This window comes from Hemitrygon akajei, chromosome 16, assembly GCF_048418815.1.
Source record: "Hemitrygon akajei chromosome 16, sHemAka1.3, whole genome shotgun sequence".
Lineage (NCBI taxonomy): Eukaryota > Metazoa > Chordata > Chondrichthyes > Myliobatiformes > Dasyatidae > Hemitrygon > Hemitrygon akajei.
In genome coordinates this window covers 35,521,632-35,548,848 of record NC_133139.1, presented here as the reverse complement: position 1 = coordinate 35,548,848, position 27,217 = coordinate 35,521,632, and the positions used below count along the sequence as shown (strand labels likewise).

General features: G+C 43.0%; 1 protein-coding gene across 1 annotated transcript in view; it reads left to right on the top strand.

Annotated features, from left to right (window-relative positions):
* The first annotated feature begins 4,249 nt into the window (after positions 1-4,249).
* Positions 4,250-27,217, top strand: part of LOC140740362 (uncharacterized) — a 95,089-nt gene continuing 72,121 nt past the window's right edge. The window contains exon 1 of the mRNA XM_073069508.1: positions 4,250-4,473. Coding sequence (XP_072925609.1) covers positions 4,330-4,473 — 144 coding nt within the window. The 5' untranslated portion in view covers positions 4,250-4,329. The remainder of the gene's footprint in view (positions 4,474-27,217) is intronic.

The window sequence follows — 27,217 nt, the reverse complement described above, 5'->3', positions numbered from 1 at the left end:
ACTCGACTTGACCTTGAGATCTGTTTGCTCACAGGCAGCCACAAAACAGGAAACCCGGAGAACCCAATTTAAAAAAATAAAGGGCAGAGAAGGTTTACAAGGGTGTTGCTGGGACTTGAGAAACTGAGTTACAGAGAAAGGTTGAATAGGTTAGGACTTTATTCCCTGGAACGCAGGAGAATGAGGGGAGATTTGATAGAGGTGTATAAAATTATGTAGGGTATAGATAGAGTGAATGCAAGCAGGCTTTTTCCACTGAGGCCAGGGGAGAAAAAAACCAGAGGTCATGGGTTAAGGGTGAAGGGAGAAAAGTTTAAAGGGAACATTGGGGGGGGCTTCTTCACACAGAGAGTGGTGTGAGTGTGGAATGAGCTGCCAGATGAAGTGGTAAACGCGGGCTCACTTTTAACATTTAAGAAAAACTTGGATAGGTATATGGATGAGAAGGGTTTGTAGGGATATGGCCCAGGTGCAGGTCTGTGGGACTAGGCAGAAAAATGGTTCGGCACAGCCAAGAAGGGCCAAAAGGCCTGTTTCTGTGCTGTAATGTTCTATGGTTCTAAAGACCATGACCATTGTGAAGAGAAAGAAGGGAAAAAACACACACATCATGCAAACAATAATCGCAAACGACAGCTTTCTGAAGCAGATTGAGTCCTTAGATCGGCTCTCCAGAGCAGCCACAGTAGGCCCAAGCCTCAATCTCAGTTCATCATGTTAGCAGGGCAAAAATGGCACAAAACTCACAGAGGCGACTGGAGAGTGGAATGAACATCACAGGAAATCAGCCCCACCCTTGCCTCCGCACTCGGGCTTTCCAGTCTACCTAGGCTGGTGTTTAAATTGTCTAAGCACTAGGTAGTTCCTTGCTGTAGGACCTGGGTCCCGGTGCAGTGACACATCCGGGCTGCACAGCCCAAAGCCGTTCTCGATCTCACCAAATTGGCTCAGTGCTTGTGGCGATCCAACCTCACACCCGGGTTAGGTGAACGGGCATCGAAACTCTTCCGCATTGACCTCTCTCCAAATCATTCACTCCAATAGCACTAGCGATGCCAACTCTGTCTGTGACCATGTCTTGAACACATTGTGTTCCAGCTTTACAATACACCAGTACAGCTCATCCTTTAAATCAGTTTCACCTTCACTTGCTTCTTCATCGTTTGCGGTGATAGTCGACCACAATTTACTTCAGAAAAGATGTTATTCGTAATGCTTGCAGCCATATATCTTGCCTTCTGAATTGCCGATACACTGCCACACAACTTCAGTAGCGCCATTTTAAATGGGAAATCATCTCCAATTTCGGCATTACTGGTAGAAATGGGTGAATTACCTTTACACTTATACAGGCTGCTGTTAGCAATGGTTTATTGGGTTAACAGAAGATGGCATAAAGTTGCCAACATTAGAAGAGTGTTAGAGTGTTGGAAGCACTTCATTCATAAGGTCTGCGTGGTTGGGAAATAAATGGGCACAAAATCTTGGGGTGTTTAATGTGGAAAATGGTCCCAATATACTCCTTCTATCACTCCTCCATGGTTTTTCCTTTGCCTGTGGTTGATTTAAGAAAACCAAAAATGATCAAGATGAAGATTGATTGTATATCAGTGGTACAGGTAACTCAGCAATATATGCAAGACAGATATTATGCTTTATTACATATCTATAAAGGTGGCTCAAATGATCCAGAAATAGGTCATTCGTTGTTTCATTTATCTTCCGAAGATTTGGGTGACTATTAAGAAAAGATTATCAGACAAAGTATCAATATTCACATTGAAGGTGGCTGCTATCATTTTAGCCTTGGAACTGGCCAGAAAAATACACCCTGATTATGTATTTCTGTGTTCTCATTCATTCTTTGATTCTCTGATTCATTCTCGGTTTTGACATCTATTAAAGCAAGTATTTCAAATTGTAGGCCAGACAATCTTCTTGAGACTGGACAACATCCGTTGAGGTAGCAGGGTCTAGGCATATGTATCCTTTTTTTATGGATTTTTGCCCACGTTGGGGTTGAAGGAATCATGGTAGCAGACATTCTGGCCAAGAAATCACTTAAATTTAAGAATATAAATTTGGTTGTGCCTTTCCAGAAAGCAGAGATGAAAGCCATTATTAAAAACTCTATTCAATCACTGTGGTAACTAAGTTGAGATAAGGAAAAGAAAGTGCAGCAAAGTAAAATTGAGGGGATGGTGGGAACTCAACTTAGAGATGGGTATAATGGCAGGGAAGAAGTTATAATTACATGTTTACGTTTTGGACGTACTAGGTTGAATAATTCCCTGTTCAGAATTGATGTGTATGATATGGGCATCTGTAGGGAGTGCACTTTTCAAGAAATGGTGCAGCATGTATTGTTTGAATGCAGTTCTCGTGAGGTACAAAGGAAACATCTAATTGCTAAATTGAGATCCTTGGGAAAGATATGGTTTAACATGAAAAGTCTGTTAGGTTATCACTGCCATCATAATGTACATAAGTGTGTATTTGACTTTCTGAAAAGCATTAGACTTTTTGATATTATTTGATATTTTGAGGGAGGGGGAATTTGGTGGATATACTTCATGTCTCTTTGCTCCACACTCCAGCTCAGTAGGTGGCGGTAATGCACCTTATGTTGGTCTGCAAAATGCCATTAAGTGTCACAACAAGAACAAGTAGTTATTTGCATGAGCTGGCTGTTAATGATTTCCAATGGAAGGTGTAACAGGGTACGTAGCTGCCTAGAAATTGTTGTTTCTGCTCCATGCAGATAAGACAACTTCAGCAACTTTGAAGCCTAAGGTATGGTTGGTCATACTTTATTCATCAGTCCTGGGACATGGACACTGTGGTGAAGCTGACCTTTATTGTCCATTCTTAGTTGCTCTGCTAGACATGATATTGAGGCTCTCCTTGAGGTGCTGCAGTTCATGGTCCAGTAGATATATTGGGCAAGGATGAATAAAGGTATTTTTTTCTTTTAATTGAGGATAGTGGATGAGGGAAGGATAATACTCTAAAGAAGAAAAGAGTCCCTACTTATTTATCATAGCTTAATTTCCGGTCTTCATGTATGAATATTATTTACAAGTCCATTGTGTTAATGTGCCCAATTAGCTGAGCTCATACCTTGTATTCAGCAGTGGGGATGCCATCATATGCTGGGTTTATTGCATAGCGAGATGATACAGACTAGGCCACAGTCTCCTGAGTTTAGAAGAATGAAAGAGAATCTCACTGAAATGTGCAAAAATCTTTTGGTGGCTTAACCAAAGGTAGACGTGAGATGATTGCTGGGAACCAGGGATTACACTATCACCATATGGAGTCTGCCATTTGGATAAGAAATTTCTTCACCCAGAGGACACTGAGTCTGTGGAACTCTCTTCAGAAAGGCCATGGAAGTTCAGTGAGTAGATCCAAGCCAGAGGCTGATCGATGTTTAGATAATAAGAGACTTGGTACAGCAACGTAGTTCTGAGGCAGAAGAACAGCCATGCTTTATTGAATAATGGATTAGGCACAAGGATCTGAATGGGTTTTTGGTGCTTCATTTTCTAGTAGTCAACCCTGTTCTCACCTGTATATGTAGTGTGACAGTGATTAAGAGCAGCAAGCTGTTGCAGTTGCTGATTTTTTTAAATTATTTTCACTTCACTGTATAGAAATGCTGATGGCAGTGGCAGTACTACCATGTAAGACCACAGTTCATTGAGTACTATGCCTTTTGGTCCAGATGTAAATTCGTATTAACAGGGGAGGGCATCAATGAACTGAGCCATGAGGGTGGTAATAAATAACTTTGCTTCACTATTTTTCAATTCACCACAAAGCCGCAACCTTGACTTCATTCATCCACACTGCAGCAAAAGGCTGATTTATAAGTAAAACAAAAGATGCCTGATAAAATCTCTACCTGCCTAGAGACATTCTCAACGGGAGCAAATTCTGGAAGATTATTCCTGTGCCTCAGGACTTTTGTCCCATGGTTCTATCAATGGAAGTCTGAGTGTAAGGAGGTTTGCATTGTACAGTGTTAAATATCCCATTTCATTTGTACAAATAATAGCTGTATATTTAAGATGCACAAGTAAAGTGTGATTGTTATTTATACCATCTATCCTACAGAGCACTGGGACTGAATGTGTTTAGTGGCAGTGGATTGGCTTTAAGTGAGTTCAGATCTGATTGAATATTAAAATATGCAGGATATAACTCTGGCACTGACAGAGAGAGGTCTTTGCTGCAGACAGTAAGGCAGTCTGCCTCATGCACCAACAAGGAATGGGAGTGTGAGAGCTGAGAAAAGAGAGGAGGGAGATAAACCAAAAGCTCGTAATGTCTGGGGAACAGAGCGGGAATGGAGAGGATTTAAAGACTCAGGACTCTCAATCCAAAGTGAAAGAGCAAATTATGTGTATTGTTAAAGATCTGGAGCTGGTTTTAGGGGAACTGAAGACTGTTTCTACTGAGATGAAAGAAGTGAGTATATATCCACTTTGGTCAAGAAATTGTAGTTTTCATTGTTACCGGTCTCATTTCAATAATGTCTTGGGCTGAATTTTTTCCTTTATTTTTGCTTTTGAATCTGTTTGAATTGTAGAAAAAAGTCAAATTCTAAATGTAATTTACCTAAAGTTAAGTATTTTGTTCTCGTATTATACAAAGATTTGGGAATGAGTTCTTTATAACAGATAAGGTTTCTTCTGTATTGTCCAGTTATTTATACCATTCTGAAATTAGCTGGTGTTCTTAAAAAGACAAATTTGCTTTGTTACAACCACAGCCAATGTTGTTGTACGGAGAGAAACTGAAAAAGATTGTGAAATTAATCAAAATACTGGAGGCACCTATTTCAAGCTTTAAAACAGCATCTCTTCCTGAAACACTAACTGGTCTCTCTCCAGATGCTGACAAATCTGCTGGGCATCTGCAGCATTTTCTCTGTTTTTTTTTAGTTAGAACTGTGTAATTGATGTGATTGCTTAGAGTAATTTTGAATTAGTTGTTGGACAGGATGCACACAGACTTATTTCATGTTGATCAGATTAAGAGTAATCTATCCCATTTAAGAATTTTTGATAATTTATTGAAACTTGCTGGCATCTGCAAACTGCAATCAAAAGTAAATCACAGCTGTTGTGAAGTAGATTTAAATAACCCTGCTTTTTTCACTATTGTTCTTTTTATGTCGTCTACCTCCCCTGTACAATTGGCAAAATAGGCTTTCTTTGCTTGGTTGGCATTATCAGTAGGTTATTTCTGTGTGTGTGTGAGGTGCCAATGTGAACCACAGCTAGCCTTGGTCCTATCCCGACTTTATACTTCCCATCTGCAGCCACTGCAGAGTTTCCTACTCCTAGTTTTTTCTCTCTCTCTGGCTGCAACAATGATATTTGTGGCTATTGTGACAATGGGAGAAAACAGAAATATTAAAGCTGATGCCAGTTTAATACTGACAAGTTGAGCACCGTCATTGTCCCAGGCCACTATTAAAATTGAACTATGACTCTAAGGAAACATTTACATCAGGTGATTGTAAGGTTAGAAAACATTTGGGTGTGTCACAACCTTTTAACTGTTGCTCTTTCTATGTATGGTCACTTATGCAACTTTAAATCTCTCCTGCTTAGGGATGTATTCTGCTCAGTATGAAAACTGCATGAAATAAAACTGTTTTGGCAGTAAAAATATATGGGAGCACTGAGATTTACAGTACAATACCTTTTGTTTCAATTGTAAGTGTTCAAGAGAAAGTGAGAGCTGACCACTGGAGAAAAGAATGACCTGGGAGAGATGTCATTGAGCCGCTTAGAGCTTAGATTTAGTTTGCACATGACAGAGCTTTAAATCTACAATTTACTCCCCATTAGCCTTGTGATGCTGCCTCTGGTGACTGCTGAGAGAAGCCCTTCCCTCAGTATAAAGCACCATCTGCCTCCGCTATGTGTAGCTGTCTTTGTTGACTGAGATCCACCAACAGCAAATGTAAGTGAATGCGCTGTCTGTCATTTTCTGGCTGGAATTAGATGCCCTCCTCAACCTTCCCAGGAAAGCCAATATTTCAGATTGTGTATTAATGGCCTGTCAGAACTTTCCCTCGGTACAAGAAAGGTGTGTTGTTACAAACTTAAAGGGACCGGTACAATTGTGGATAGACATGACAAAACAAATCAGCAGCTCCACAGAATAACTTGAGCTGGGAGTGGTTTTACAATATGAATAGGAAGAAGAATCTAGGCAGAATAATGTCTTAATTTTGATCAGGCAGATAAGAAATGGGATTTATTTTAACTCTGCTTATATACTAGTCATACAAGTCTAAGCACCGAATGTTGAGGACTCTATATCAGGAATCACAACTGGGCTCTATTCCATCCTTCCAACATATGTGGTCTTTAACAATTACACGTAGAAGTCTGCCTGATTCTTTTTCTCCCAAGCCAGGTCGGATTGTCCAAAACTTTCAATATCCTCTACAGTGCGTTTGCTGAGATCAGCTAAGACAGGAACCAACATGGCTGTCTTACAAAGGGGCAATATCACAACCAACTAAGCTGCAATCAAAGGCCTCCATAATTCTACTTTTATTTATAGCTAACTTTATAAGGGTATGTTTCAAATCCTTCAATTGTATCAATGTGGAATTTGGGTAATGTTAAAAATATGATCTTTATCATAGTTATCATCTTTATCCTGATTGAGATGTACAAGATATTGAGAGGCATTGATCGTGTGGATAGTCAGAGGCTTTTTCCCAGGGCTGAAATGGCAAGCGCAAGAGGGCATAGTTTTAAGGTGCTTGGAAGTAGGTACAGAGGAGATGTTAGGAGTAAGTTTTTTACGCAGAGAGTGGTGAGTGTATGGAATGGGCTGCCAGTGACTGTGGTGGAAGCAGATACGAAAGGGTCTTTTAAGAGACTCCCGGATGGATACATGGAGTTTAGAAAAATAGAGGGCTATGGGTAAGCCTAGGTAGTTCTAAGGTAAGGACATGTTCGGCACAACTTTGTGGGCCGAAGGGCCTGTATTGTGCTGTAGGTTTTCTATGTTTCTATATTGTAGATGTTCTGTTGGAGGTTTGACTCTGAATGTAACAGCTGAGGATAAGATGGATACTGCTTCACAAAGCTGTTCAAATCATTAGTTGTGATTTGTCTCGGAGGTCAAACCCTGGAACTGGTACAATTGGGAAAACTGAATGCGCCATACATCGAGATGGTCTCCTAGCTGTTGGGATGGTAATCATTAGTGAAGAAAGCTGAGATGTAAGGAAACATTGTATTGAATTTTCCCCAGTGGGAAGACGATCACTAGGTGATCTTTGTGATAGAGGTGATTGCAATAGGAATGGCAATGGAAATAGAGGCAGCTGATTATAAATGAGCTGTGAATCTAACTCACCTGTTTGTCTTTTCTTGAGGTTGCATTTACAGATGTCTGAGACTTTCACTTAGCTTAAATCAAAGTCTTTCATATATTAAAAAATACTTAAGCTAGGGACTTCTACTAAATGCAACAGAACTAAAATTTTTAATTTAAAGGCCAGTAGCAACAAGATTTCTTTACAAAGAAGCTCTTATCCATTTTGAGAGTAATTAGGTTTATACTACACAAATCAGTGGGAAATGGAATATAATGGCGTATTTTTAAATAAATTATTCTGCTGATTTCATGGGATGATGCAAACTGAAATGTTGCTGAGTTCTGAGACATGAATCATGTTCTCCATTACTTTAGAAATCAAGTGTATTCTTTACCTGGTCAGCCAAAACAAATCTCATCCACAATCCCCATATGGTAATGAGTTACACAGTCCTGGCCCCACGTCATTATGCTTGTTGCAAAATTGTTTCAACAAATTTGATCTGGGAAGAGCAAGATCATCAGGCAATTCCTTTCTGACCATGCCCAAATTCAATGGCCACTTATGGATGGAAGATTCACAGAGAGATGTAGACCCTTTGCCACTGACTTCATGCTGACACCAGGCACCCAATAGCATCAAACAACAACACACACAAAATGCTGGCGGAACACAGCAGGCCAGGCAGCATCTATAGGGAGAAGCGCTGTCGACGTTTCGGGCCGAGACCCTTCGTCAGGACTAACTGAAAGGAGAGATACTAAGAGATTTTAAAGTAGTGGAGGGAGGGTGAAATGCGAAATGATAGGAGAAGACCGGAGGGGGTGCGATGAAGCTAAGAGCTGGAAAGGTGATTGGCGAAAGTGACACAGAGCTGGAGAAGGGAAAGGATCATGGGACGGGAGGCGTCTGGAGAAAGAAAGGGGGAGGGGGGAGCTCCAGAGGGAGATGGAGAACAGGCAGAATGCTGGGCAGAGAGAGAGAGAGAGAAAAACAAACAACTAAGTATGTCAGGGATGGGGTAAGAAGGGGAGGAGGGGCATTAACAGAAGTTAGAGAAGTCAATGTTCATTAACGGAAGTTCTGTATCACTTTTGCCAATCACCTTTCCAGCTCTTAGCTTCATCCCACCCCCTCCGGTCTTCTCCTATCATTTCGCATTTCCCCTTCCCCCCACTGCTTTCAAATCTCTTAATACCTTTCCTTTCAGCTAGTCCTGACGAAGGGTCTCGGCCCGAAACGTCGACAGTGCTTCTCTTTATAGATGCTGCCTGGCCTGCTGTGTTCCATCAGCATTTTGTGTGTGTTGTTTGAATTTCCAGCATCTGCAGATTTCCTCGTGTTTACCCACTAGCATCAATCCATTTGATTTATTCCACATTCCCATCCACTCACTCCAGATTCTGTCTCCCACTGATACACACGGGGACATTTACAGCGGCTAATTAATCTGCCAACTCACATGTTTCTTGGGAAGTGGGAGGAACCTGAGGCACCAGAGGTCAGGAGCAATGGACAAGGACAGAATATGACCAAGCTATGGTCTGCTACATTTGCTCTCCAGATGCAAAATTGACTGTGGCTATTTTCATAAATTAATGAATGGGAGTATGATAATACTTAAAGACACTAAGATCCATGATAAGACTCAAAATAACCCGAAATGATTATATTGTTAGCAATGGCTTATAATTAATGAACCCACAGATAAAAGGATGGCTGAGGGTATAGCTTAAATTGCTAAATTGTATGTGCATTTGCTTGTTTGAAAACATTAAACATTAACTTTATGATAATTGTAAGGATAAAGAAAGATAGCATGGTAGCATTGTGGTTAGCACAATTCTTTACAGTGCAGGCGACCAGGGTTCAATTCCTGCCGCTGCCTATACGTTCTCGCAGTAAATGCATGGGTTTCCCCCAGGAACTCTGGTTTCCTCCTACAGTCCAGACATACCAGTTGGTAGGTTAATTAGTCATTGTAAACTGTCCTGCGATTAGGATGGGATTAAATCGTGAGTTGCTGTGCAGTGCAATCAAAAAGCCTATTCCAGACTGTGGTGGTGGCATCCGTCGGTCTCGAGAGACCATGGATCTGCGCCTGGAGTTTCCAGGGCGCAGACCTGGGCAGGGTTGTATGGGAGACCGGCAGTTGCCCAAGCTGCAGGCCTTCCCCTCTCCACGCCACCGATGTTGTTCACTAGGACCCATGCAGCTTGGCACCGGTGACGTCGCAGAGCAATGTGTTGTTAAGTGCCTTGCTCAAGGACACAAACACGCTGCCTCAGCTGAGGCTCGAACCAGTGACCTTCAGATTACTAGTCTGATGCCTTGCCCACTAGGCCACTCGCCAACTCCGGACTGTATCTCAATAAATAAATAATTAACAACAGCTTGGTTGCTTGAATGATATTCAGCAGACGTTGTGAAGCATCATGTTTTAATGTAGCCGAATTGGATTTCATAATGTGAGGGCAAGAATTTGAGCGATGTTAGCCTGGTGGTACAGTGAACTTCAAAGAGTCATCCGTTGCATTCCATACATTAAGCTAGGGAAAGGATCATGATGATGGGATAATGAAGTAGAATAAAGCAATCCTGATTATTTTAGAGCAAGGATCTAATTTGATAGCCTGAAATATTATCAATGATATCGCTCCAATCCTGCTTGAGGACGTTAGTACTTGAGGTTTTTTTGAGATGAACCTGGTATCATTCAAGATATGGAAGCTAAGATTCATATGAAGGAGGATGGTGTACTTTAGTTCATGAATACATAACATGGACTTAGCACTATAGTATATTTTGGGAAAGAACTGAAGAGACTTAGAGGAGGTATCATTGAACTGGTTGAGTTTTCTGATATGAGTGATCCATTCATTCTTTTAGTGAAGATAAATGACAGTGTTAGGACATGTGGAGAATACAAAATAAAAATCAACCGAGAAGGTGGACAAATTCCCTTTCTCTCTGGGTAAAGACATATTTCTTCAGCTCAAAGAAAGATAGTTCTTTACAAGAATCCTTTATGTGCCTTGATAAGTCAAAGGCTTACCAGTAGATCAAGTGGACTAGGTTCTAATCTTGACCTGTTTTAATACAAAACAAATCCCCTTGGTTGGTATCAGATATAGTTATGTTCCAGTCTATAAATAATTTACTCCATTGATCACCTTTCCACTTCTGATAAATCCTTCATTGAAAGGTTGACACTTGGAACAGAGTGAAAAAAAATTATTTTTCTAGTAGTTCAACTTTCTCTATGCTTGCTTATATTTTTACATAATAACTTGTTATATATGTGTGTAATTCAGTAAATTTTCAGTAGTTGTAACAGAGCTGATTCTTTATTTTTCTAGAAGGTTCTCTGCATCTGGAATCATGCTATTGAATCTGACCATTTCATTGGTTAACTCTTATCACAAAATGTCTTGTTATCTGTCGAGCTGGTGTAAGACACGGATGACTTCTTTGTTCTTTGTTCTGCGTTCTTCTTTACTTTTCTTTGTTCATTCTTTATTCTCTCCCTTCCTTACAGTAGAGCAAGTTGGTTACTGGTATTTTCTATGTTATGAACACCTAATAAACAGCCATGACAACCAAACGTTATTTGACTTCCAAAGAGTCTCTGGATCAAAACGTTTCCAGATCCCACAACACAGTTCTCTCCATGGTTGCTACCTGACCTGCTTAGTAGCTCTGATATCTTCAGTTTATGGTTTGGATTTCCAGCATCTGCCGGATTTTTTTGCTTGAAGTGAATCAAGGTGAGTTGTCATATGCCATCTTGGAAAGATGGAACAGAAGCACGAAGAGAATCCAGAAATTTGATTTCAAGGAGCAAAATGACAGATGAAAGAAGACTTATGTCTCCTAGTCTGCTTTAGATCTGTGCTGGAAGGCCTCCAGCCATCTGGAGACAACCATCCAAGCTGTGCCAGCTGGACCTAGTGTGGCCAAATAACAAAGCGGAAGGACTTCATGCTCTTCATTATCTTGGATGTTCTCTATAGAAACATAGAAAATAGGTGCAGGAGTAGGCCATTCGGCCCTTTGAGCCTGCACCACCATTCAGTATGATCATGGCTGATCATCCATGATCTCTTTCATGTACTCTATCTCCTTCATGTACTCTGCATGAGTTTCAGAATCACAAGAAAACATGGATGTGCACAAAGAAATAAAGTATTCCAGGAGTCAACACTGAATTATCAAACTCCTGTTTATAAAGATCTAGTGAATCCATTGCTCTGTCACCTTAAGTCACTGATTTTGTTCTGTGACATCACATGGAGAAGATGATGAGTTGTCAAAGTCTCCTTCCAAAGCAGAGCAAGATTACATGTACAGTAACTAGAGAAGCAAGGCTTAGCCATCATCACCAGAGTGATAAACTTCCACAGTACGTGCATGCTACAGGGGATCTTATGAGTGAATTCAAGGGTTACGTTCTGAAATCAGCAGGACGACAATGCAACTGATCTAAGTTAACATAGCAAGAGGTACCTTTGCTGATATTTTATGCTTAGCAAGCTGTCAGAATATTTGGCAGCTGGCCTGGAATATGCAACTGATATGATCTCTGACCCGTTTTGTATCTTAACAAGGATCCACCAGTAGCTGCTGTCAACTCATGGCCCTAGCCAACTAGAGCATAGTCAAGGATGCATACAGTTTTTGTAGGTCTGTTTATGGAAAAAAATAACCACTCTTGTGGCAGATGCAGATTCCGTGCATACTTTGATGCACAATGCATAATGCACAATGGAAGCAAATTCACCAGAGGTGATTTTGCCAGATTCCTCAGAAGGAAAGTGCATGCACAGCGGTCCCTATCACCCTGCTTAATGGTGATCTTAATGCTTAATGCTTAATGGTGGTCTTAATGGGCAATTAAGACTGCAAAATCAGAACTGAAAAGATGTGAAAATTATTCAAAAATTGTATGTTTCTCCTTTCACTGCAAGAATATTCTACATACAACCACTGAACTGACCTCTGCAGTTACTAATGGTCAGAATTTGGATGTGGTGAAACCAAACAAGTCAGAATCAGAATGTGTCTGGTCATTGGCATATGTTGTGAAACTTGTTTTTTTGTCGCAAGGCATAAAAGTTAGGGGTAGAGACAGGGATGAAGGAGGTGAGAGGTCAGGAGCAGCAAATGACGAGTTAGGAGAACGAACCAGTGGTTGGAGTTCAGATCAGAGTGCTTCAAGGTTGGAGGCCAGCAAACCCCAGCAATGATGTCTGGTGTTCCCCAAGGTCAACGAGTCATAGGGTCAGATCCGAGGTCAGCGAGTCCCAGATTGGAAGCCCAAGGTCGATAGGCGAATCCTGAGACTGGAGTCTGTGATCAGTGAGTCCTAGGTCAAAATGTCTATGTTGGTGAGGTCAGAAGCCTGACGTCTATAAGTCCAGGGCCATTGTGTGGAGGTTGGAAACCTGGAGCCCGCCTGTCCTACGTTTGGAAGCCCATCTGAGTGGGTGGGTTTGGAGGCGGGATGGGAGTTTATTTTTTATTGCTAGTTTTACGTTGGCATGCTACATTGGTGTCAGAATATACAGCAACATTTGTGGGATACTCCAGCACATCCTCTGATTGTGTTGGGTGCTTAACACAGACAATGCATTTCACTGTAAGTTTTGACGAATGTGTGATTAATAAATCAATCTTATCTAATCAAACACTCTGCATCCTCTTGTAATCCTGTGCATTGGAGCCTTCATACCAGGCTATGATGCAACCAATCAGAATGCTCCCCACCGTACATCTGTAGAAGTTTACTGGTCTTTGGTGGCGTTCCAGGTCTCCTAAAAATTCCTAATGAAGTTGAGCCACTGGCATGCCTTCTTTGTGTGAAACAGAAGGAGCAATATCAAGGAGCAGTTTGGTGATCTATCGTTATTTCAAATTAGATGAATATGTGAGCAACCTGGAAGTTTCTTCACTTTCCACTGAAGCTGATCTAGGGGTAGATAGCACAGCTAAAAATGAGGTATTATCATGTGTGATACTTCAGCACAAATTCTGCTGTATTGTTTGCAACAAGTGTAAAAACTACTGGATTGCTTGAATTTGTAATTACGGAAATGTCAGCTTTATAAATTTTACTTTGTGTACCATTTCATTAAAATTATTTGTGCAAGTTTGGGAAGGAAGGGATGCAATATATCAGGGACTCGTGCACATAATTCACCACGGTCCTATTGTTATCAATACAAACTAAAAATAACTTCTAACATAGAGCTGCACATGGTTAAATTGTCAGTCATTTCCAACTGTTTGCATGTGGTTATTATGATGCACAGCTGATAACCATGTGAAATGCCAATGAGAGAAAACTCCTGATAGAGATTAGGAACACAGTCCTGATGTGTTTCAGTCTCAATCGGAGAAGGCAAGAGTGGTGGCTCTACTGCTGTATTAACTAACAGTAAAATACGTTGTTAAATTGGCAAAAATCAGAGAGCCTGCAGAGAAAATTAGATAGTTCAGGGGAATAGGCAAAGAAGTGGCAAATGAAATAGGATGTTGGAAAGTGTACGGTCATGCACTTTGATGGAAGAAATAAATGGGCAGACTGTTATTTAGATGGGGAGAGAATTCAAAATGCAGAGATGCAAGGGGACTTGGGAGTCCTTGAGAAGGATACCCTAAAGGTTAACCTGCAGATTGAGTCAGTGGTGAAGAAGGCAAATACAATGTTGGCATTCATTTCTAGAGGTATAGAATATGACAGCAGGGATGCGATGTTGAGGTTTTATAAGGCATTCGTGAGACCACACTTGGAGTATTGTGTGCAGTTTTGGGCTCCTTATTTTAGAAAGGATGTACTGACATTGGAGAGGGTTCAGAGAAGATTCACAAGAATGATTCCAGGAATGAAAGGGTTTTCATGTGAGGAATGTCTGGCAGCTCTTGGGCTGTATTCCCTGGAGTTCAGGAGAATGAGGAGGGATCATAGAGAAACATTCTGAATGTTGAAAGGCCTGAACAGATTAAATATGGCAAAGTTATTTCCCATGGTAGGGGAGTCTAGGACAAGAGGGCATGACTTCAGGATTGAAGGACACCTATTTAGAACAGAGATGCGGAGTAATTACTTTAGTCAGAGGGTGGTAAATCTGTGGAATTTGTTGCCACGAGTGGCTGTGGAGGTCAAATCATTGGATGTATTTAAGGCAGAGATAGATAGGTTCTTGATAGCCAGGTCTTCAAAGCATATGAGGAGAAGGCAGAGGAGTGGGGATGACTGGAAGAATTGGGTCAGCCCATGATTGAATGGCAGAGCAGACTTGATGGGCCAAATGGCCTACTTCTGGTCCTATATCTTGTGGTTTTATAATCTTATGAATTGTTTTGCTGTTGTTTTGTGGCTTGCTGTTCAGCGAAGCATTTTGAGCATGCCATGTTGGTGACACTTGCAGGCTGCTCTGAGCACACCCTTGGGTGTGTTGGTCGTTAACACAAACCACACATTTCGCTGTCAGTGTGATAAATAAACTTGAATCTTGAAATCCTGAATCCCCATTCCCGTATCCACTCCAACACATTTTTACTGCCCTTTCTCAAGGGCCTTGGAAGCCTTCCTAAATCTTGGGCGAATATCTAGTCACAGAGATTATCTAGTCACAGAGCACATAACATTTTCCAGAGATTCTGCACAATTTGCTGCTTTTGTTCTCCACAGTTCTCATAAAGCACAGGATCTCATGCCTGCTCCCTCCTTATAGCCTGCACATGTACACTCAGTCTCCCCATTCCTACACACCCTCCAAAACAGAGGCCATCATCTGACATTGCATGTCTGTTTTCTGTGGGAATGCATCACCACACACTAATTTAATTTCATCTGCCACTTGTTTTTGTTTCTTTTTCATTGTGTAGCCTGTCTACTCCCCCTTGCATCCTACTACATTCCTATTTTTCATTTACCACATCACCAAATTTAGAAATTTTACATTGTGCATGTCATCAACAAATATAAAAGACTTACTTTTTTTATTTTTGTCCGAAAGCAATTATTCATCCACCCCTAGTTGTTTTCCATTTTTAAGCCAAGCCAAAAGCAGTATGTTTTCAGAGCCCTGAAACTACTTTATTGTGTCATCTTGCTATCAAGTATATTTTGAGAATGATCATATCTGTAGAATGACCATGATATTCATTCAAAAGTGAAACCTAGCTGCTTTAAGGGACCATTTTGGTCCTGTTAAAGATTGGCCAGCAGGACCAAGACTGACAAGTGACATCCCATCCTCGTGTTTGCTGAGAATCGTTAGGTGGAAGCTTGACTGAACTCAGTTTTAGTCATTATTCCCATATCAGCCAGCCAATATTTCCTTTTCATGAACCTTCCTAGAAGGTTGTTTGTACATGAAGCAGAAGAACATTTTAACATTAAGATTCATTTCATGTCAATTTTTCAGAAATAATTATGGAATCTATGAATGCATAAACAAAATGTTATTAATTTTTCAGGTACTGCAAACAGTATGCTATTAGCAATTAAAATGTTGTCCACTTAATATTTAGAGTAGCTCACTCCTCTGTATAATTTACCGGTATGGAAAGAGCAACACTAACCAGTAAATACCCAGTCTCACTCCTGGAAGGTTTGCAAAGCATTCAGCCCATTGAGTCTGTGTCAGTTCTTTGAATGAGATTGGTCATAGGGCAGTACAACATAGAAATGGACCCTTCAGCCCATCTAGTCTTTGGCAGCATGGTTTTCTGCCTAGTCCCATGTACCTGCACCTGGATCATAGACCTCCATACCTCTCATCCATGTAACTATAAAAACTTCTCTTAAATTGTGCAATGGAACTTATATCTACCATTTCCAGCATCATTTCACACTTGCACCACCCTCTGAGTGAGGAAACTCCTCAGATTCCCTTCAAATATTTCATCTTTCACCCTAAACTGGTGGCCTTCGGTTCTGATTTCACCAAACCTCAGGGGGAAAAGCCTGCAAGTATTCACCCTATCTATACTCCTCATAATTTTGCACAATTTTATTCTATTTTTCTATTTGTTTTATTTCAGACCTATTTATTTTCACCCTCCAGTCCAACTTCCCCTTAAAATATTAGTAAAGTATAAATATTATTCTACCTACTCAGTTCTCAAATTGGTTAACTCAACCTCTCTTTGTGCTCGCCATTGTCTCTTACAGTTTAAGATTGTTCATAGAGCCCATATGTCTAAATCTAAACTATCTCGATTCTACCCTGGCATTAGTCCGCTCTGTGATAAATGCAAGAGGGGCGTGGCCTCTCTCATCCATATGTACTGGCTCTGTCCTAGCTTGGAGAAATTCTGGAAAGATGTCTTCACTACACTATCGGGTATTCTGAATCAGCACCTAGAACCTAATCCCTTAATTGCTCTGTTCGGTTTTTGGGGCAAGACAGATTTATGTCTGGGTCCGACCAAATGCCAAATACTATCCTTTGCCTCTCTCCTGGCGAGACGCTTGATCCTCCTTAGATGGAGAGATGTTGCCCCGCCCACTCATGCGCAATGGCTTAACGACATTATGGCCTGCTTGGACCTCGAAAAAATTCATTATTCAGTTCTCAATTCGGATTTAAAGTTCCATAAGATCTGGGGGCCTTTTATCGAGTACTTTCATAACCTTCCTCTTGACTAGGGTTTTTTTTTCTTTTCGGTCCCTTGCTTTCAGCTCCCTTTTTTTCTGGTAGTAGGCATTATTATCCTCTGTTGCTAAGTGTATTTACAGTCTGGGAGTTTGACTGTCCGGACTTATACTCTCTATACTGTGTGGTGGTTGGTCTGGAGTTGTTGTTTTTTTTCTTGTGTTGTGGGGTTTGGGGAGGACACTAAGCTCACTTGTCTTTAATTTTGGTGCTTTTTTGTTAAATTCTCTTCCTCTGTAGCATATTGTTATTGTATGCTTAACCTTGCTCTGTATTAATGCTCCTAATTGGGATTTGGGGTTTTTAATTTTGTAAAATGTTTTGAAAAACTAATTTAAAAAAAATATATATATATATTATTCTACCTACCCTTTGGTGTAGTGCATTCCAGATCGATGCATAACCTGCAAGGGAAGGAAAGTTCCTCTTATCCCCGTGGGTTTTTGCCATTTATCTCAAATCAACATCTTTGGTAACCAACACTCCTACCAGTGGAAACATTTTGTCCTGTTCACTCTATCCAAACCTCTAGTAGTTCAGACATCTGATAAATCTCCTAAAACCTTCTCTTTGAGAAGAAGAAAATGCCATTTTCACAAGTAATTCACTTTCTCACAGGAAAGGTTTAGGGAGATTTAAAAGAGGTCTAAATTATTAGATGAAGTAATGGAAACTGCCAGACAAAATTATGGATGGAATTACTTGATGAATATGTATATGGAGAGAATATGGGTGCCTTCTTAAACAACTTCCATTATTTCATAAGATTGACTATATGGCAAACAACTAATTCATGACCACAGCCTTTCATTAACCCACAATGTTCAAATTTATTATTACTTTGCTATAGTTTATTGTCCCTAAAACTTTTTCCAACCCAACTTCTTCAGATTGGCCTGTAGTTATTGTCTCTTTTACTTTCTCGCCTTTGATGAACCTGAGTACAACACTTGCAACTCTCCGTTCTTATTTCCAAGACTGGCAGGAGACTCCATTGTTCTTTGGTCTATACTTCCATCTGAATTTGTTTAGGTTATTTAACTTGAGGCAGTAGACAGGCTTCCATGACAGATCATAAAAGTCGAGTTTCATGGGGTGAAATCGTACAAGTCCCATTATTCAGTCATTATCTGCGATACATGCAGACAAATGCTAGTACTTGACCTTATATAAAAAAATTGAGATCAAGCTCAGCTGTGGTGAGCAAGGAGCATGTTGTAAATGGCTTTTTGTGTATGGTACAGAATAAGTCAGACCTAGTCTGACTGAAGAATAGAACAGATTAATTTTAAACTCTGAAGCCTACTAGCTTGTAATGATTGTGAAGTCGATTTATGGAGCCTCTAATGATTTTTCTGGTTTCTTTGGGATGATCAGTTTTATTTTCAGCCCATGCACTGTGACACTGGAACAAACATTGATAGTAGATTCATAAATCTGCTTGAACAGCAGAAATTGATTTATTACTGGAACATTGCTCCAAAAATAGAGAACATTCAATTTGCTCCAAACTAAGTAGTGGTTGTCTATGCTCCTTATTCTTTTGTTCTGTTATTTCGTTTAGTGTAGCATTAATTTAATTTTTCTATCTAACTAAGTTTCCAGATGAGGATAGCTGGGTAAATGGAATTCTGATTTAGTTGTTTCCGATGTCAGTATTTTTACAAGCGTCATAAGGATGGGATTCAGAATCAGAATTAGGTTTGTTTTTAATGTCTTATGTGATGTGAAGTTTGTTATTTGGAGCAGCAGAACAGTGCAAAGACATAATATTACTAAAAACTGCAACATAAATAGTGTAAAAAGGGAAAAATGAAGTATGAATGGGCCATTCAGAAATCTGGTGGCAGAGAGAAAGAAGCTCTCTCTGAATAAGTGAGTCTGAGTCTTCAGGCTCTGCTCTCCCTGATGGTAGTGATGGGAAGAGGACATGTCCTACATGATCAGGGTCCTGAGTGATGAATGCCACCTTCTTCAGGCACCACATGCTGAAGGTGTCCTCAATGCTGAAGATATTTTGTTTGCTATTTCTTCTGGTTAATGTGCTTCACAAAATTTCCTTCAGATATTTCCTTCTACAATCTTTCCTGGAAATTAACCTGATTGAAACAAAAATTAGCTGTATTTTTAAAAAAATGAGCAGGCGTCGATTCTTCAAGTTTGTTCTGATAGTCAAACGTGTTCAACCCAACACTTTCCTAATCCCCACATCCCTTTAAAAAGTTAAAAATCCATAGATCTCAGCCTTGAATAAATGCAGAAGCCACAGATATCTGGGTAGATCTTTTGAAGGATTTACGCCCCCTTACCGAACAAGTTCATTCTCTTCTCTGGTTTAAATGTCTGATCCTTCACCCTGTACACTTGCCGTCTAGCTCATGTTTTGCAGATGTAGGTGGGAAGGGACTGACCCAAGAGGGACAGAACAGAATGGAGTTGAGGTATGTGGACGTGAGATCAGTGGGTGAGGAGCAGGCAGAAGACAATAGGCTTACCCGGACAGTCAGGTGTGTGGATCTTGGGTAGGGGGTAAAAGCAAGAAAATTTTCTCCCCATCTAATTTGACATTCAGAGTCTTTACTTAATCATTAATGTAAAAGGTAAATAATTGAGGTCTAACAAGTAATTTATTCACAGCTTATTGGCACCAGATTATAGTGTTGAATATATCCCATTTATTCCTCCTCCATGGTCTTAAATTAATATACTTGAATTACTTCTAAGCTCAGTTTTGTGCAACAATGTTTCACTTGGTATCTAATTAAATGCCCTTCATAAAACATAGTTTCCTCCTCTTCTACCCAAATAGTTAAATCTTTCAAAAAAAAACTTTCAAAAGAAAGTTCCCTTTCATAAAATTGACATCTTAATCATATAATGATTTTCCAAGTCTTCTAGTACTACTTCCTTAATAATGGATTTTGGTATCTTCCCATAAATCAGATTAGATTTAACTAGTCTTGGTGCATCTTGTTTCTTTTTATGCAGTGAACACTCTCATCCAATTTGATTCACAATTCATTCATTCAGGATGATTAAGTGTTTGTGGCAAACTTGTAGACTCAGCAGTTCCTTCAGTTGGAGCTACACTGATAATGACTTTTTTGGCAGCTGAAGTCTGAAATCTGATGTGTTTACATTTGCTGCATAGTATCCACACATCTGCAATCATGCAGAGATTTAAATATCCTGGCTCTGAATTAATTGACTTACACTTATTTTGTATTGGTCTGCCACCTAGTGACTAAATAATGCAGACTCGAGGACAAATGCTTCAGTACAAGAATTGTAATTTTTCTATAATTTTACTGTAATATTCACCACATTACTAATTCTCTCATAGTTCTTGCAATTACAGAATAACTTTTAATTTTACACACCTTCTATGAATCTCTTTAGAATTGCTCAATTAATTTCCTTCTGTTTCCACATTTTATACAGTTGTGGCGACCCACTTTCTGCGCAGGCGAACCGGCTCAGAAATAGCCAGCGCGCGGGGGGGGGGAGACTTCGGTGACACACCTCTGATGTCATTTCCGCCCGGAGAGGGCGGGCGCCGCGAAGTTTGAATAGACTAGTCTCGAAACGACTTACTGACTGCGTGTCGTCTCTAGCGCTGTGTGTAGTACATCGCTACATCGGTGACAGTCCAAACAGGATTTGGACCAAAGATGACCGAAGCTTCATCTGTTCATGCAGTTTCGCTAAAACTGCTAACTTTCTGGACGCTGCGACCACGTGTGTGGTTTAGCCAAGCAGAAGCCCAGTTCCAGATTCGGCAGATATCCTCTGATTCCACGCGTTACTACCACGTGGTGAGCGCCCTTGACCAGGAGACAGCCACCCAGGTTGCGGATTTCATACAGTTGCCCCCGGAAGAAGGCAAATATCTCATTGGGACCTTTGGCCTCCAACGGCGTGAGCAGGGTGCCCGCCTGCTTCACCTGGACGGTTTGGAAGGCAGACTGCCGTCAGCATTGATGAACAAGATGCTGTCCCTGGCTGATAGACACAAGCCTCTGCCTCATGTTCGAGCAAGCGTTCCTAGAGCGACTGCCCGAGGACATACATCTGCTGCTGGCCGACGCAGATTTCAGCAACCCCCAGAAGGTGGCAGCCCGGGCAGACGTGCTGTGGAAAGCCAAGGGGGAGAGCATGGCGTTGGTCGGTCAGATTGCCAGGCCACGCGCCCAACAGCAGACCAGACCAGGCCCGGCAGGGGGGCACACAACACAGAGGCAGGAGTGAGGAAACCAGTGAACAGTGGTGTTTCTACCACCAGCGGTGGGGCACAGAAGCCCGCCATTGTCGCCCACCCTGCAAGAGCCAGGGCCAGGGCCAGCTGCCGCTAATGACTATGGCGGATGGCCACCAGGACAGCCTCTTGTACATCTGGGACAAACAGTCGGGATGCCACTTCTTGGTCGACACCTGAGCGGAGATCAGCGTCTTGCCCCCGAAGGGGTACGACACCCGCAACAGGAAGCCAGGACCCACCCTGAGGGCCGCAAACAGCAGCACGATACAGACCTACAGCACCCACATAGTTCAGCTGCAGTTCGGCGCCAGCCGGTTCACGTGGGACCTCACACTGGCCGCAATGGCCCAACCACTCCTGGGAGCGGTCTTTTTGCGAGCTCACAGCCTGCTGGTCAACTTTGAAGAGAAAAGACTGGTACATGCCGAGATTTTCCAGACGTTCTCCCTGGGTGAAGCCAAGTTGCCAGCCCCACACCTGGACTCCATCACGCTGTCGGACAACAAATTCACCAAAATCCTGACGGACTTTCCATCAGTTCTGGCACCACAGTTCACAGCAGCCATGCCCAGACAGGGGATACAGCTTCACATTCCGACCCAGGGACCACCCCTCCACAACCGCGCATGAAGGCTCCCCCTGGAAAAGCTCCGCCTGGCGAAGGAGGAGTTCAAGAGGATGGAGGAATTGGGGGTCGTATGGAGGTCCAACAGCCCGTGGGCCTCCCCCCTGCACATGGTGCCCAAAGCAGCTGGGGGTTGGAGACCATGCGGCGACTACCGCAGACTGAACGAGGCTACCACTCCAGACCGCTACCCTGTGCCGCACATACAGGACTTTGCAGCAAACCTGCACAGGGCAAGAATCTTTTCCAAAGTAGACCTCGTCCAGGGATACCATCAAATCCCGGTGCACCCTGAAGACATCCCCAAAACAGCACTCATCACCCCATTCGGCCTGTTCGAGTTCCTCCGAATGCCGTTCAGCCTGAAGAATGCTGCACAGACGTTCCAGCGGCTAATGGACGCAACCTGGACTTTGCATTCATCTATTTGGACAACATCCTTATAGCCAGCAGTAGTCGGCAGGAGCATCTGTCCCACCTCTGCCAGCTGTACTCCCGCCTGAGTGATTTCAGCCTCACAATCAACCCGGCCAAATGCCAGTTTGGTCTTGATACCATCGACTTCCTGGGCTACAGGATTACCAAAGACGGGGCAACACCTCTGCCCACCAAGGTAGATGCGATCTGCCACTTTGCCCGGCCCAACACGGTCAAAGGCCTGCAGGAGTTCATTGGTATGGTGAACTTCTACTACCATTTCCTCCCCTCAGCAGCCCGTATCATGCGCCCTTTGTACACCCTGATGTCGGGTAAAGGCAAGGACATTACTTGGGACAAGGAGGCCGCAGCCGCTTTCGTTAAAGCCAAGGAAGCCTTGGCAGATGCCGCAATGCTGGTGCACCCCAGAACGGATGTTCCGACCGCCCTCAGGGTGGACGCATCCGACACAGCAGTCGGTGGGGTGCTGGAGCAGCTCATTGAGGGGCGCTGGCAACCCCTTGCATTCTTCAGCAAGCACCTACGACCACCCGAACTCAGGTACAGTGCTTTCGACCGGGAGCTGTTGGCACTGTATCTGGCAATCCGGCATTTCAGGTACTTCTTAGAAGGCAGGCCGTTCACCGCGTTCACAGACCACAAACCATTGACCTTCACGTTCACAAAGGTGTCCAATCCCTGGTCGGCTCGCCAGCAGCGACATCTGTCCTACATCTCCGAGTACATGACAGACATCCAGCATGTCTCGGGAAAGGACAACGTCGTGGCGGACGCACTCTCCAGACCAGTTGTCCGGGCCCTGTCCCTGGGGGTGGATTATGCAGCACTGGCGGAGGCGCAGCAGGCAGACAACGAGATGCCCAGCTACAGGACCGCAGTCTCGGGTTTGCAGCTGCAGGACTTTCTCGTAGGCCCAGGTGATAGGACCCTCCTGTGCGACATGGCTACCGGCCAACCTCGCCCCATCGTCCCGGCAGCCTGGAGGCAGTGAGTTTTCGACTCCATACACGGTTTGGCGCACCCATCTATCAGGACAACTGTCCGGCTGGTCTCCAGCAAGTTCACGTGGCACGGACTTCGCAAGCAGGTCAGTGAATGGGCCAGAACGTGCGCGCAGTGCCAAACAGCCAAGGTGCAGCGGCACACTAAAGCCCCGCCGCAGCAGTTCGAACCCACCCACCGGAGGTTCGACCACATTCATGTGGATATCGTGGGCCCCCTACCAGTGTCCCGAGGAGCTCGGTACCTCCTAACTATGGTAGACTGGTTCACAAGGTGGCCAGAGGCGGTCCCGCTCACCGACACATCTGCCGATTCCTGCGCCCGAGCACTGATCGCAACCTGGGTAGCACGCTTCAGGGTACTGGCCCACATTACCTCCGACAGAGGCGCCCAGTTCACCGCCAGCCTGTTGGGAACGCAGCTGCACCACACTACTGCCTACCACCCACAGTCGAACAGACTGGTGGAACGCTTCCACCGTCACTTGAAGTCGGCTCTCATGGCCCGCCTGAGAGAACCTAACTGGGTGGACGAGCTTCCCTGGGTCCTGCTTGGAATTCGCACAGCGCCCAAAGAGGATCTGCACGCCTCGTCGGCCGAGTTGGTGTACAGTGCACCCTTGGCCGTCCCAGGAGAGTTCATACCAGCCCCAAGGGGACAAGAGGAAGAACCCGCAGCAGTCCTGGACAGGCTACGCGAAAGGCTCGGCAACCTGGCCCCAGTACCGACTTCACAGCACGGACGGACCCCGACTCATGTACCCAAAGACCTGCAGAACTGTAAGTTTGTGTTTATACGAAGGGGCGGACACCGGGCACCGCTACAGCGGCCGTACGAGGGGCCATTCAAGGTGATCAACAACAAAGGGTCCACGTACGTTCTGGACATGGGGGGGCAGAAAGGAGGTTTTCACGGTGGACTGACTCAAACCAGTCCATGTGGACTTGGCGCAGCCGGTCGAGGTTCAGGCACCGCGGCGCAGAGGCAGACCTCCCAAACAGAGGCTGATCCAGACTGTGGACATTGGGTGTATCGCCGGTTCTGGGGGGGGTGGGGGGGGGAGGGGTTATGTGGCGACTCACTTTCTGCGCAGGCGAACCGGCTCACAAATAGCCAGCGCGCAGGGGGAGACTTTGGTAATGCACCTCTGACGTCATTTCTGCCCGGAGAGGGCGGGCGCTAGGGATTAAATACCAGCGCAGTGAAGTTTGAATAAGCTAGTCTCCAACGACTTACCGACTGCATGTCGTTATTTCAGCGTTGTGTGTAGCACATCGCTACACAGTCATTATTCTCCGAATGCAGTGAACAATATCAAAAACATTGATAGCCCTGAACAGAGAGCTGAAAGCTATAATATAATTTGTGGTTCCTGTGACATCTGCAGTGAATCAAGATATTGCTCTTGTGATTTACAACGCACTTCTTTTTAAAAAGAAATCAAAGTTAAAGTTCAAGATCAATTGTCTAAAATCCCAATGATTTACAATCGTAAAAGATTAGATTAATCAATTCAATGCCCAACCGATCAAAGTTAATTACTAGAAATACCCCTTCTGTGGATTCCATTTAATTGACTTGAGTCAGCATCCAATTATAACTGACATTTAATTGAGAAGGGGGCTTTTAAATTATGCCAAGTCCACTTCTAAATTATGTTACCATTGAGCGAGGCCTCTGCCAGTCAGGGTCAACCACAGACATTGTGACCTAGCTGTCTAGATACGCAAGCCTGGGCAGAACAATATGGAGAGCAAGCTGTTGCCCATGTAGCAAGCTCCCCCTCTCCATGCATTTGATGAGCCCAAAGGAACGGCGGAGACTGATACAGTTTGGTACCAGCAGCATCACAGGAGTTGCCAGTCAGCGTTGAATTTAGAAGAGCCTCCAGCTCTGGATTTTTCCCTCGGGGTTTACACCCAAAGTCTTCCCCATCAGAATGATACTGGATTGGGCATTTGAGATTGCGGTGTGCAAACTAACAATAGACAAACGATGTGGCTTACATCAGAAATGAGAGACAAACTAGTTCAAATGGAATTGGACTCTGGCTCGACTGTTTCAGTCATTCCACAAAATGAGTTTGAACGGCATTTCAAAGGGACTGAACTGATACCTGCTGTTATCCAACAAAGAACTTATACTGGGGAAAAATAATCCCTGTGGGAATGACATTTGTCACAGTGAAATACAACAACCAACAAGCCACATTGGGCTTGTATGTTATATTAAAAAAAAGGATCAGCATTGTAGGGCCATGATTGGCTGAGACAACTGCAACACAACTGGAGATCCATCCACAATTTACCTGCCACATCCCCTGCAAAAGAGTCAGCTGAAAGCAAATTAAGAAAAGTACTGGATGATGCCACAGTATTATTCAAGGATGGCATTGGAAAACTCAAACATATCAAAGTAAAACAGTGTTAAATAAAAATGGTATGCCCAAGTTTTACAAAACCTGTCTGGCTTCTTCTACCATACATGGTAAAGTAGCCAGTGAGCTGGATCACATGGAGGCCAAAGGAATTCTTTCCAAGGTTGAATGAAGCCCATGAGCAACACCAGTGGTCCGTGTAGCTAAGAAGAAGAAAGGGTCTGTCAGGATCTGTGGTGATTTTAAGGTCACCATCAACGCAGTACTGAAAGTAGATCAAAACCATAAGACATAGGAGCAGAATTAGGCTATTGGGTCCATGGCTGATCCAGTTCCCTTTCAAACCCTTTCTCCTGCCTTCTCACCAGGATAGAGGATATCTTTGCAAACCTTTCTGGAGGGAAACACTTCAACAAAGTGGACTTAGCTGAGGTCTACCTACAGATTTAGATGAAAGAAGAGCCCAAGGTGATTCTTACCATAAACACACACAAACGGTTTTATTGCTATAATAGTCTTATTTTTGAAATTGCATCTGCTCCTGTACTCTGCCAGCAAGCTATGGACCTGGTGCAGCAAGGCTGCCTGGACACGCAGTATTAGCTGGATGATGTTATTGTTACCAGTGAGGATAATAAGGAACATCTCAAAAATCTCAAGACAGTGTTATAAAAGTTAGAAGATTATGGGCTCAAAACACAACATGACAGATGTAAATTCTTTTAGCCAAACATCACTTACTGTTGTCACACCATTGATACACGAGGATTACACAAGAGTGCTGAGAAAATTCAAGCAATGGTTGATGCACTAAGGCCAAAGGATATGTCATAGTCACTGTCCTTTTTAGTGCTTATCAATTGCTGAAAGGGGTTCCTGCCAAACCTGGCTACTGTCCTCCACCCCAAGAACTCATTACTATAGATCGAGAAGAAATGGCAATGGACAAAGCAGTGTGAGTTGGCTTCCCAAAGGGCAAAGGAAATGGTGATATCAGACATTGCCCGGGGAATCTCGCCTGTGACACCTCAGCTTAAGGTATAGGTGCAGTCATGCCACATTTTATGAGAAATGGAAGTGAACGCCCCATCGTTTTTGCATCACAGTCTTTTACTGCTGCAGAGAAAAATTACTACAAATAGACAGAGAGGCTTTGAGCCTGGTTTGTGGTATAAAACATTTCAACCAATACCTGTATAGGAGGATGTTTACCTTCATTACTGATCATCAACCACTGGTGTCCATTTTCAATCTACAGTAGCAGCACAGATACAAAGATGAGCTCGGTTTCTTGGAGGACATAATTACAAGATAATATTCAATAGGACAACTGCTCATGGAAATGCTGATGGATCGTCCTGTTTACCCTTGGAAAAGGAAATAAATAGCAATGCAGCACACTCCACATCCAATAACTCACCAGCTATGCTGTTCCTAGGTCACTCCTTGCACTCACATTTGAATCTCCTCAAACCCAATCTCAGAGGGAGTTTGC